The sequence below is a fragment of the Camelus ferus genome, chromosome 27 (assembly GCF_009834535.1).
Source record: "Camelus ferus isolate YT-003-E chromosome 27, BCGSAC_Cfer_1.0, whole genome shotgun sequence".
Classification (NCBI taxonomy): Eukaryota; Metazoa; Chordata; class Mammalia; order Artiodactyla; family Camelidae; genus Camelus; species Camelus ferus.
In genome coordinates, this window is record NC_045722.1 from 8718517 (window position 1) to 8730954 (window position 12438).

At 44.3% G+C, this 12438-nt stretch overlaps 1 protein-coding gene across 1 annotated transcript in view; it reads right to left on the reverse strand.

The window, feature by feature from the left end:
• The window catches only part of TMC3 (transmembrane channel like 3), a 36017-nt gene extending 24298 nt beyond the window's left edge, over positions 1 to 11719 (reverse strand). The window contains 4 exon segments of the mRNA XM_032469051.1: positions 1481 to 1562; positions 6726 to 6801; positions 10226 to 10372; positions 11605 to 11719. Coding sequence (XP_032324942.1) covers positions 1481 to 1562; positions 6726 to 6801; positions 10226 to 10372; positions 11605 to 11693 — 394 coding nt within the window. The 5' untranslated portion in view covers positions 11694 to 11719.
• Between the last annotated feature and the right edge of the window lie 719 nt (positions 11720 to 12438).

Consider the following 12438-nt stretch of genomic DNA (forward strand, 5'->3'; position numbering starts at 1 on the left):
ACTGGACTTGAATATCCCTTGGTCATTGCCTCTCAGCTGCCCAGTGGAGCTGGGGGAGCAGATGATGAGGGCCCGACATCTGGAACAATGGGGATCAAGGCTAATCTCCCAGAAAAGGGGGCAGCGATGAGTCAGAGCAGCCGATACCCTGAGGAGCTGAGAAAAGGCGGACCAGCCAAGTGAAGGGATCCGGGCAGGGCACCAAGTGTGTCCACACAGCCTCGTGCATTAATTCTGTTGTGGCTGTTGTTGTCTCTGGTTGTTAAGGGATGGAAGAGTTCTATCAAAGAGTATAAACATTTTGAAGATGTTTGGTACAAATTATAACTTCCCCCTAGAAATATCATCCAATTGACATTTCCACCAGCTGGTAGAAAGTGCTTAGTTTCATCTAAATGTTGACAATGTTTTCCCCTCAATTTGCCATCTAACTTTTAGCTTTACTTGTTTACGTGTGCAAAATTAATTTTAATTGTAGTTAAATATAACAGTACTTTTCTCGGTGATTTTCTTCTTTTATAGTTTGACAGCCTTCCATTCTGAGATCACATTATTTCTATTTTTAAAAAATTCTTTCATGGTTTCCTATTTTGTATTTAAATATTTAACGGAACGTTAAAATGAAGGATCTAACCTCATTCTTTAAAACAGTTGACTCAACTGTTCCAGCATCATCTTGGCACTGCACTACACTGTTTCAATTTTTATAGCATTTATAATGTACTTTAACCTATTGGCTATGCAAGTTCATTTGTGGTTTTCCGTTTAAAAAAGCTTTCATTTAGTCTTTTTCATGTTTTTCTTCCGTATGAGTTCATTTTGTTGAATACAAAAAACATTACATCGAGAATTTTATTAGAATTGCATTAAACTTGTAAATTGATATTGAGAAAATCAACACCTTCTAAATACTAAATCATCCTAAGTCTTGTCACAAGACTTTTTTTTAATATCCCGCGCCCCAATTTTACAGTGTTCTTTACTTCAGACTTCTAGTAAAGTTTATTCCTGGTCTTGTGTGTTGCATAGGGTGTGTTTGTACTGTGTGTGTGTGTTTGTAAATGTGATTGTGATTTATTTATTTTTTAGGAGGTGGTTCCTAAGTGGTTACAATCACCTCTCTGAAAATGCGAGTTTTTGTATTTTTGTTTTGCAGCTGCCCACGTTACCCTTTTCTTCATCTACATGGTTGTTCCCGCTGTCCTTTTGGGTTTGCATTGTGTCTGACTAAGGCAAAGAACAGAGAACAGCAGAGCCACAGTGGAATGTGGGGCTGTTTTTATCCTGGGAGGTGGTGGGGACAGACACCGCGTCTTCTGTCTCCACTGTCCCAGGTCCAGCCCAGGTCAGCACCACGGGTGCAGGCGCCCCTGGCTGCCCAGTGTAAGGACCAGGACGCACCAGTCCCATCTCAGACCATGCTGTTGGCTGGCCACTAGGACCGCAACCCCACCTCACCCCTCCAAGTGCCAAGACTTACTCTCAATTTTCTTTATCCTCATTTCCCAGGGGATGAAGATGACCACAAAGTTACAGGCCAGACGAGCAAGCTTCCGCCACAGCTAGACAGGAGGGAGCAGGATTAGAGGATTAGAGCTGACTTGGTGGCACCAGGGTCCCGAGCGGAGGAGAGACTCCCCACTCTCAGACACACCAGCTGCTCTCTTTCATTGATTTCACAGACCTTTAGGGAGCCCTAGGACTAGTGCAACCCCTGTCTTCTCTGTGCTGCTGCGCAGCTGAGGGCTCCTGCTCTGGGCTCTGAGTGGGGGTGTCTGCGCCGAGCGCATATTCTCTAGGGCCGCGGCCTGCCTTATTCAGGGCACTCCTGCTGCGAGGACTAAAGCGGGGGGTTCTGCTTGAGGAATGACGTCCAAACACACCCACTTGGCCTTCTCTGGGAGTGGGTCCCAGGAATCCACATGGCTAACAAATTCCCTGATGATGACAATTCCCATCCTAAGAGTCTAGAACATATCCTAAACATGAACCCCACTGTGTGCCTCTAATCCTGCAGCTGGAGCTCTTTTTCCAGCCTCTCTCCTGGCCAAAGGCGCCACCATAAGGTCTGGAAATTGTCTTGTACATTTAAGATGCAACTGCCAAAAGTTCAAGTCTTTTTTTTTTTTTTCTCAAAGGAGAATAAAGCAAAATGTGAAAACTGTGCCCTGACACTGGGCTGGCTCCCCCACGACCTTGGCAGGTTGTTCATTTTAACACACAAACAATCTGGGTTTGTGTTGGAAGCAAATGATATCGTTGCCAAAAGAAGGGCCATTACAAATGTAATTACAACATTCTGAACTCTAAGACGGCACGTGGTCCTGGTGCAGACACGCATGATTATGTTATTCTGAATGTGTCTGCTAAGGCCAGGACGGCTGGTTGGAAATGAAAGTCTGTTTGAATTTTATCAGAAGTTAGAATTGTTTGCTGCTCAAGACCCAACTCAAATACAGCCAAGCTCCTGAAGCCCTCACACAGATTCTCTGTAGCCAGAAATACATTCTTCCATTTGTAAACTCCCCCAGCTACTGTTTTGGTCTCTCTGATAATGCTTATCACATCCTGCCTTGCCTCTATGTGGTTCACCTGGCTTATCTCCTCTTGCACAGAGAGGAGGACCAAGGGTTTCTGATCTTTCATCCCCCAGAGTGTCCGGAGGCAGGGTGCTTAACATCCTTCGGTGAGGGTTTAGTGTTGAAAGCATTTGAGTTTCTGGTCCACTGTGAAGCCCTAAAGTGTGAGAAGCACCAGGTGGGAGACCAGAGACCTGAGGCTCTAGCTCCAGCTCAACCTCGTTGTCACTCTGTGCCCTGGGAAAGTCCTTTTCTTTCTTTGAGATTCCATCTCCTCATCTGTACAAGAAGAAGTAGGATTCAATCAGTGGGATTCAGAGGGCTCCTTCAATCTAAAATTCAATCAAATTTCAGTGAGAATTTCAGTACATGGAATAGACGAAAGCAGAGCAAAGCCTCCTTCCCTGGCCTCTGGTGCTTATTTGAGAAGCCAGGGGCTCAAAACTCATCTTAAAGAGCAATAGAATGAATGACTCCCCAGCGCTCATTCTGGTGAGGCAAAAGTGACTGATGAAACGTGATTTGTTAATGACCAAGACTTGGTAAGTTATGGGGAAAACCACCACGCTTCTTTGATGATTTGCACCAAATCTCCATGACAAAAGCCTTGAAACTTTGGAATGAATCATGATTTTAAGAGCAAGGTGAAAACAAAATAAAGCAAAACCAAAAACCAAACTTAGAAGAAACAGGTTCTAACTGTGGGCCTGGGTTATTGAGTTTTGTTACGGTTTATAAATTCACCTGGAGCAAATGGGTTCTAACAACAGGTACTATAGTTTGTGAAAAGTGTGTTCATTCAGAGTATGCACTGAGCACCTGGGCTGTGTTTCCAGGAGCATGGATGCAAATAGTAAACAAGACTTGTGAATTTGCATTCAGGTAGAGGGGAGGCAGCAACAAAGAATTCAATGCCACCTGGGGCCAGTCCATTAGGACTGCGGGAGGAGGCTCTTTGAAACAGATGGTCAAGGAACGTCTACCTGGGGTGCTCATACTTGAGACTTGAATGAAGATGAATCAATATTTTGAAAAATAATAAATTGGTAGAGGGACTATCTAGGAGGAGCGAACAGCCCGTACAAGTCTGTGGGTTAGAGTGAGCTGGGCGTTCTACAGAAGGGGGTGAAGGAGAGAGCACTGACATGAGAGCCAATAGGGAGGTAATGGCCAGATCGGGCAGGCCAGAGGAAGGAGTTTGGATATAATTCTAAGTGTGATTAAATGACACTTTGTCTGTCTGTCTGTATATCTATCTATCTATCTATCTATCTATCTATCTATCTATCTATCTATCTTCATTGTTTGAAGAAAGAGACGGTATGAGTGGTTCACTGTTTCAAAGAATTCCCTGGCTCCTATGTGGAAGAGAATGGATTATGGGGGAACGTGAGCAGAAGCAGGAGGATCTGTTAGGAGGCCAGTCAGTCTACACACCATCATGGACAGGAGCCTTTAGATCCTTCACAGAGGAAGTGTTCTTGCCAAATCATGCCATGAAGCTTTCTCAGGAAGGATGACCTCCCCTGTCGATATCATGTGAGAAACCAAGGACAGAGACTATTAGAACTAGAAGAAATCTTAAGACTCAAACACGAAAACCTCATCACTTCCAAAGTCATTACCGAGAGCAGAGAAACGATGGCCGAAGGACCTAGGTGCCCTGACTCCCGGTGTTTGCTGTTCTGTGTGCCCAGTGCAGCATTTCTGCCCACGTGATACCTGGTGCTCCAGGTGGTGTCACACACTCAGACCGTGTTTTCTTATGAAACACAGCAATATGCTAGTGCTAAAGGCAGACTGACTATATAATAAAAGTGTTTTCCTGCTAGAATCAGGAAGAAACCTACGTGAACAGAGGATGCAGGTGGGAAAGAGTTGGAAGGGGCTCCAGAGGATGCCCTGTGTTCTGGAACAGTGATTCCCAAGAGAGGACAGAGTGGCAGCCCTGGTGAGTGGTGACCAGGATCTCAGTAGCGGGAGTCATGGGAGACTGTGTGGTTATGTAAAGTTTACTATTTGAAAAACAAAATGATCATTTTTATGATAGAAACCAATGACTATAAATGGAGACAAAACTCATTAGACTGCAGGCGATAATGCAGACTGGCTAGACATCTTCTATTTTCTCTCTACTTTGCAGGCGGAGTAAGTGGATGCTGATCTTCAGTGATACGTATCAAAATTTCTAGTGTGAAAAAAAATTCTAAACATAAAAAAGGTAGAGGAATGATGTTCTGAATGAGGAGGGGACAGATCAAAGTGTTAGGAAGACATGGTGGGAAGATGACTTTTCTTTGACCTTTTGCTGCGTCTCCAGAGGACAGAAGAAACTGCCTCAGCCACCTCTTTACCCCCCAGTGCCCGGCACAAAGCATGATGCGTGGATTCAACTGAACTAGATTGACCTGTTTTCTGCAGGGCCATTGGTAATATTGAAAGGACTGGGGCAGCTGTGTCTGCTAAGTGCTGGTTGAAAACTTTTGGGCAATCTCTAGGTAAGGCTGAAAATTCAGATCACCATTCTGACTTTAAAAGCTCTGATTCGAAACATTCAGTCCATTATTAAGTTATAATCCATACTGAGGTCACGGTTACTAAAAGCCCCAGTACTTTTTCATGGTTAATTATTTTACAGGTTGTCTGAACCCAAGTGAAAGACCTTATATTTTTTCAAACATTTTTCCGTAGCGTTTCATACAGTTTATTTAGAGAAAATGAGAGAGAGCTTGGCAGCACATAAGCTTATAAAAACCTAATTTTGTTTTGTACATTTATCCCACCAGGTTCATCATAGTGTGAGAAGCACAAGGAGTCATGAGTAATTTTGATCGTAAGAACGGATTAGAGCCTTCAGGTAGATTCTGCGAAGTGTAAGAAGCAAGCAAGCTAAGGCAGGGCCGTGGGGATTCTTTGATGTTTTCTAATTTATCAGTTATGTAAAATTCATGACAGCTTTAATTTAAACTTCACTAAGGGTATTTTTTTTCAGAGAATCTGAAAAGATTGCATCTGTCAGTTTTTATCTGTTAAAATAACAAACTTTTAAAAAGTACAATATTCAGTGGAGGTGGAGAGACTATGAGGACAGTAAATTCTTTCACTGTGGGTGGCAGTGTAAATTATTAAGGCTTTTGTAAAATGATTTATTAATATTTATCAAGAGCCAAAAAAGATGGATCATACTCTTTTCTACAGAGATCATAGTTTTGATTATAATCTAAGAAAAAGAATTTAAAAATTCTTAGAATTTTAGAAAATTCTAAAAAATTTTAGAAAAAGTTTTAGAAATTTTTAGAAAATTTTAAAAGATATGAAAAGCCATCTGTGTAAAGATAGTCTTTGCAAGGCTGTTACTAATAATGAAAAATTAGAAGCTATTTAAGTATCATCAACAGATAAGTAACTAATTAAATTAATATACACTTATCTGATGGAATATTACACAGTCATTGAAAATGATAAGTAAAAAAACTACATAGCAGCATGGAGAAAAATCCTTGTTATGGTGTTAAGTGAAAAAAAAAATCCAGACAAAAATACCTGTATACCATAATTACTTTGATGTGAAAATTATATATCCAATGAGTGAAATGTGAAGTTTAAAAAAAGATACTACCTTGGGAAATAGACAATCCTAGAAGGAGAAATTATTTTTTTCTTTGTCTTCTAAACATTTATGAAAATTTTTGGAATGTCTTTAAAAACAGATATGTCAAGGCCTCCTAAAGTTTAACTTTAAGTAACTGAATGGGAAAAATAAGAAACAAAAACGTTAGCACTGCATTATACAATGAGCATTGGAATACGCCTGTAACTTTTGCACTGTAAGATATTCAGTAACTAAAACCTACAAGAAGGAGCGGGATTAATTCAGGAAAGAGGCTAGATTGTTCTTCTAAGGGAAGGTATCCTCTTTTTTTTAAGAGTTGGGCTTACCCAGGGTCACCCAATTAGTAAGTGGTGGCGCTGGGGACTAAAATTCAAGTTTTGGGAAACACAGACCCTCCAGTTCACCTTACTGCTCTACAGCTGTTAGTGACGGATGCTCACAACCTGTGTACCACGGCACGTGCAAGGGCAAGCACAGCTTCCCAGGCCCGGAGACCACAGGGAGGGCGGCGCGTCTGTGTGTGGGGGCTTTACCTCTGCGCCTGCCGCTTGGTAGCCTCGGGTCCTGGTCAGCCTCCCTTCAAACTTCAGCACAATGTCCTTCGCTCGTCTGAGGGGAGAAAACCATGATGAGGAGCATGATTTTATCACACCGATCGTCTTGGCAAAGCACGTGGAAGTGCAGAGGGACTAGGCTGCCCAACAGCGTAGAGTGAGATGCAGTGGCACAAATCTTGCATTTCCTGACTTTTGGTAGCCAAAAAACACCCTTGAAAGTATTTTCTTTAAGATTTAAATGCACGAATTCATAGGAGATGATGAATTAATGTCAACATCAGTTGCAACTGGATTTCTTAATGCCCCGCCCTGATTCTGGCTGTTGGCTGGGCATCGTGAGCTTTCAAAATCCTTGTAGCAGGTACCAGCGTCTCGGCCTCTCCACTTAATCTCAGAAGCCTTCCCCCTGCAATTAATTTTTTAGAAGTGAAAGTCAGACCCACCCTAGAGAATCTGCTTCAAAAAAGGGTGGTATCTGGTTAATGTGAGCAAGAAAATTGCGTCTCTGAAGCCACGAACAACCAGATTTAGCTCAGACCAACTACTGACTCACTAGCTGCCCCCTTTGGTGACTTGAACTGATGTCTTGCTTAAATGGTTAATTCTTGAAAATGGACTGAATTTATTAGGATGGATGGTTTACGTGTGGATGTAAACGAACTGCAGGATTAGAAAACAAATGTTAGTGCCATGGGACAGACCGAAGTCAAAGACTCTAACAGATGAATGTCCTTTTCAAGGTGACTTCATCTGGTTCTGCACTGATGAGCTCCCCATGTGGTTGAACATTTGATCATGCTCAGCGTCGAAGAACTTAGTTCTTCTGAATCATTCAGTTTGCCAGTTTGACCAGTTTACTCATTAGGAAGTTCTGGTGTGTGTCACCCAAGGAACATCCCAGCAACACCCACTGATTTGGATACCTTTCTTGAGAGACACAAGGAACTATCTAACTCCCTTTTCCACAAAGAGTATGATCTCTTCCGAACATGACCTAACAGAGTGCTGAGCTTGGGACCTCCCTGCCCTCACTGCCATCGCCCCACCTTCACTGCCATCGCCCCACCTTCACAGCCCCGCCAATGCACCGGCTGCATTCTGCTCAGAACCAGACACGCAGGCAAGGGGAAGGGTTGATATTCTGCCCGATAGAGCATCTAGAAGGTACAGGCCTACACAAGTGAAAAAATAATTCATTTCATTTCATTATTTATTATTTTTTTGTCCTGCAGACATTTTCTGCACACTTACTTGAGTTAGGCAGAGTGGAATACGGAGGTGCATGAAACAGAGTGGTTACCCAGGAAGAGTCCACTAGCTAATTGGGGTGAGAGAGGCCTGAAGTGACCCCACGAGAGAGAGAGGGTGAGCGAGGGTGATGGAGGCTGAGTTGGTGCTAAGGCAGCAGGAGGACCGTACCTAACCTCCTCCCATCACAGACCAGCGATGACTCCACCGGCACCGGGCACGTACTTTCCTACAAAGGAAACAGGTGTGCGCTCTGTCCTCCCGGACGAGCGGCTGTTGCTCCGGACCCCAGCTAGAGCTCCCTGCTTTCATCTGTGCTGGCCACGCTCCCTCGGGCCCCCAGCAGTCAGGGTCCGGTGCTCTCTGCGCCTCCCACAGAGGCACCAGGACGAGTCTCGGCAGGTGCAGTTAGTGAAGCGTTGCTCCAGTAGCTTCTCAAGGTGACCGGGAGGAGACGTGTGACAAGGGGATGACAAATGCAGGTCTCAGAGGGCGAGCTGCTCTCCAAGAGCTGGACTGTTGGCCGAGGCCTCGCTGGCGTCGGCCACCTCGGAGCCCCGGCCGAGCGCCCTGGCCACGCTTGGGGCTGAAGGCCTGATTTGTTCTTTTGCTTCTGAAGTGCTTTGACAGAGAAGTTATCGTGTGCTTTTGCTCTGCCCCCAGGTTAAAAAAGCTCACCCTCTTACAGTTTAGATAATCATACATCTTCAGCATTTCTGTATGATTTTTAAAATTCTGATAGAACGTATGACTTTTTTTTTTTTTTAAGATAAATTACTCCAGTGATTACTTGGGTAGGATCCCTCTGTTTCAATAGAACAGAATATCGGAGTTGGGATCAGGAAGCCAAACTTTAAAGCTCAATTTTAGCACTCAGCAGCTGTGTGTCCTGGGATAAGCTGCTTACCGTCTCTGAGTATCAGCCTTCTCATCTGAAAAATGCCATTCTTACTCAAAGAACTGGAAGTGACGAGAGCTGGTAACAGGCATGGAGAATTAATTGGGAACTTCTGGGAGCGTAAACTATGGATAACCTTAGCTGTCTGTCGCAGCCACCTGAGGGGCAGGCTGGGTCACTGGCCAGGCTGGAAGAACAGTGCCTGGAGTGGAAATCTAATAAAGGCGTGATCTGATGGGAAAGAAATGCAAACCTAATGGCAGACTGGAGAGAAAGGGCAATCTGCTTGGCATCTAGAAAGAGGCGCTAAAAAATAAGATGCGGCAGTGGTTCTAATCCTGGCCACACAGTGTGTGCCTAACGATCAGGTGGGTCTGTTTCTCCAGAAAGGTCCGCGTCCTGGGTCAGAGTGGCTCAGCCGCGCGGCTCATCAGGACCACTCTGCTCAGTCCCTCTGCTGTGATCCCGGGCACCCGCGCCGTCAATCACTACTCACTTGCAGGGAGGGACTACTGAAGACCAGATACAATGCTGAATATCACATGGCATTTAATCCGTGAACTGCTCTCCATGAATCTCAAACTTTCAGTTTGCAAAAGAATCAACCTGAATGCCCGTTAGAATGCTGGGGCCCTCTGCTGTAGTTTCTGATTCAGTAAGTCTGAGGGCTGCCAGGGGTTTTTGTCGTTAGCAGCACCCTGATGGCTTAATAGTCAACATTTTGGAAACACTGCTGTGGGAAGTCGGTGCTGGTCCTCACCACCACCTCACCTTTAAGGAGAAAGGAACTGGTCCTTAGAGAAATTATGAAAAGAACCTAATATCACGTGGCCAGGCAATCCGTCTTCACATCTTTAGCTCTTCATTATTATCTAAACAGACTCTCCAGTATGATTCTAAGTATCTCACAGAGGTTTTTTTTCCCCCTCGAGGGAGGTCATAACCAAGCAGGTAAAATTAATATCTATTTTCATTCTGGATGGTACACCTGTCTCTAGAGAGTTTGGTTATTTTGTTCACCTCTAGGCATAGTGCTAAGATCTACTATTTACAGAGGAGGTAGAAAACCCCCAAATTCTCCACCAACACACACACTCGAGCCAGACACACATGCGCACGCGTGCACACAACACACACACACGGAGGCCCTGTCTGGACCAGCTGGACCCCTCGGACATGCTTATGAGTTCCCTAAGTCAGATCAAGAGTGTCAGCCCCATGACTGTCACATGGGTCTTTATGCCTGTCTCCCTCGTCTCCCTGGGAGGGGCAGGGTGGTTTAATGGTAAGCATACTTGCAATAACCAGTAAATGCTGTTGGGATCCTTACCTCAGTGCCCTCAGCTTCTGTCCCATGGTCCAGGGTCGGCAGCGAATGTTTGCCATGAGATCTTTCTGGAACTGTATATTCTGGAAGATTTGCTCTGGATCATTGCTGTCCCCTGTGTCATCAGCGGTAAAACTGTCATCCAAGGTGCTGAATGGATCAAGGCATTAAGAACAAAATCTGATTAGCAGAATTGCTTCCAGCCAAGATCTTGCCCTGGGCAAGTTCAGCATCTTACAGCCCCAGGTCATCGTATGAAGTTAGTGTGTGAAGGGGAGGGAACAGGGAGGCAGAGAGAATTCTGCAGGATTAGCAGTCACTGGAACACAGTTCCCTGGTTCTAGCACTTTGGTGGGTCAGTGAAAGCTACAGCTCTCGTAGGATAAAAGATATTATCAGAAGATGTCATAAAAGGAACCATGACAGTGCTTATGTACGATTCCTGAACAGCAGCGTCTTTGATGGCAAAACAATTTCTTTTTTAGGCTTATTGAAATGATCAGCTGATTTTAGAGAAAGGACACCTCCCTGTCCCTTAACTCTGGATATAAAATAAATAGAAACCAAACTCTCTCATCCAGAGACCCCTCCTTACTGCCGCTTTGATTCATTTGAAATCAGAGATCACAGAGGCAAACAGGCAGCAATTTCTGTGAACGAGAAATTAGCTAAGCAAATTTACATGGACAAATCTTTCAGGGAAATAGTCACTCTCTGGGAGAACAACTTTTGAACATGTAGCAACATTTATTCCCAGTAACAATTAATATGTTAATCCTAATGCAAATTTTCAGGAGGCGATAAGAATATTCTGCCGTGGCTATTTGATCAATGATGCAGTTAAAAGTAAGAGAAAAATAATTCCTTTGCTTTTCTCTAATTCAGATTGCTTTTACTTACTCAAAGGAGAATTGTCTCCCATTTCTCCAAATTTAATGGAGGTGTTAATATACCTTTGTAAATATTTAACAAATTTGAATAACACTCCCCCACTGCTAATCAGCCTGAGGCTTTTTCCAACAGAAATCTCATTTATTATGACAGATGAACTGTCTACTCTCTCTTGATATCGCTGATTGAGTAAACGAGAGAAAGTAGACAAAGCATGCCTGTGGGTTTGGCCAGAAAGACAGACAGGTTGCAATACAGGCTTTTGGATTCTGATCAGAAGCAGGTTGAGCCATCACCCTCTGTGCACATGGCCAAGGTTGCCACCCTCGCTGTACAGGGATCTGGAGAAAGGAGTTTCTGAGTTCATTCTGAAGGAGAACCCAACAGGACGGGGACTTGGTCCGCTGCTCAGACTCGAGCACGGGTGACCCAGGCCTTCCCTCCTCACAAACCTGACTTCACCGCCCAGTGGAAGGATGGGGCTGGCTCACCTGAGCAGCAGGGACTCCTGGTAGAAGCAGTGCTGGCTGGTATTTCTCCGGATGCTTCTGTAACGCTGGGATGCCTTTGATGGTTTCATGGGAGCGACAGGCTGCCTGTGAGCAGTAGGGGGTGGGCAGGGTGCTGGGAAGCTGGCAGGCAGGGGTCTGCTCCCACCGGAGGTTTCTGAACTGGATCTGCAAGTTGCCCTGCCCTCCAGTTCTCAGGAGCAGGACTGCACGTCTGTAGCCGATGATCAGAGCAGCGGAGAAGCCAGGAAGCCAATCATGCATATGTATGTGAAGGTGGCTGTGGCAGCAGAGATTGGCTGGAATCAAGACAGCCAAAGGCAAGAGGCTTGGCCAGGTGATCTAGGATCACTTGGTGCTTCCCAAATAGTCACATCTGTGACCCCTTGTGCCCAGAAAGGGCCCTGTGGTTTGCAAAGTACTTTACATCTGTTACACGACTGGTTAGGGAGAATGCAAGGCATAGCTTGTCACGATTAACTATCTAGAAAGAAGTGTAGAGAGAGTAAGAATCTTGTCCCCATTCACAGAGCAGAGTCCAGGAGAGGCACCATCATACATTTTGTTTTTATCTACTCTCAGCTTTTTTTTTTTCTATTTTGAAAAAAGTTAAACCTACAGAAATGTTGATAGAACAGTACCACGAATATTATGTATTTCTATCCCAGATTCATCACTTTTGCCACATTTTGCCACATTTGCTTTATTCTATCGATACACCTTCCCCCATCCATTTATTTTTTTATTAAAAAATTTTTAAATTGAAGTGTAGTCAGTTTACAATAATTGTGACAATTCCCCGACACCATTTAAAAG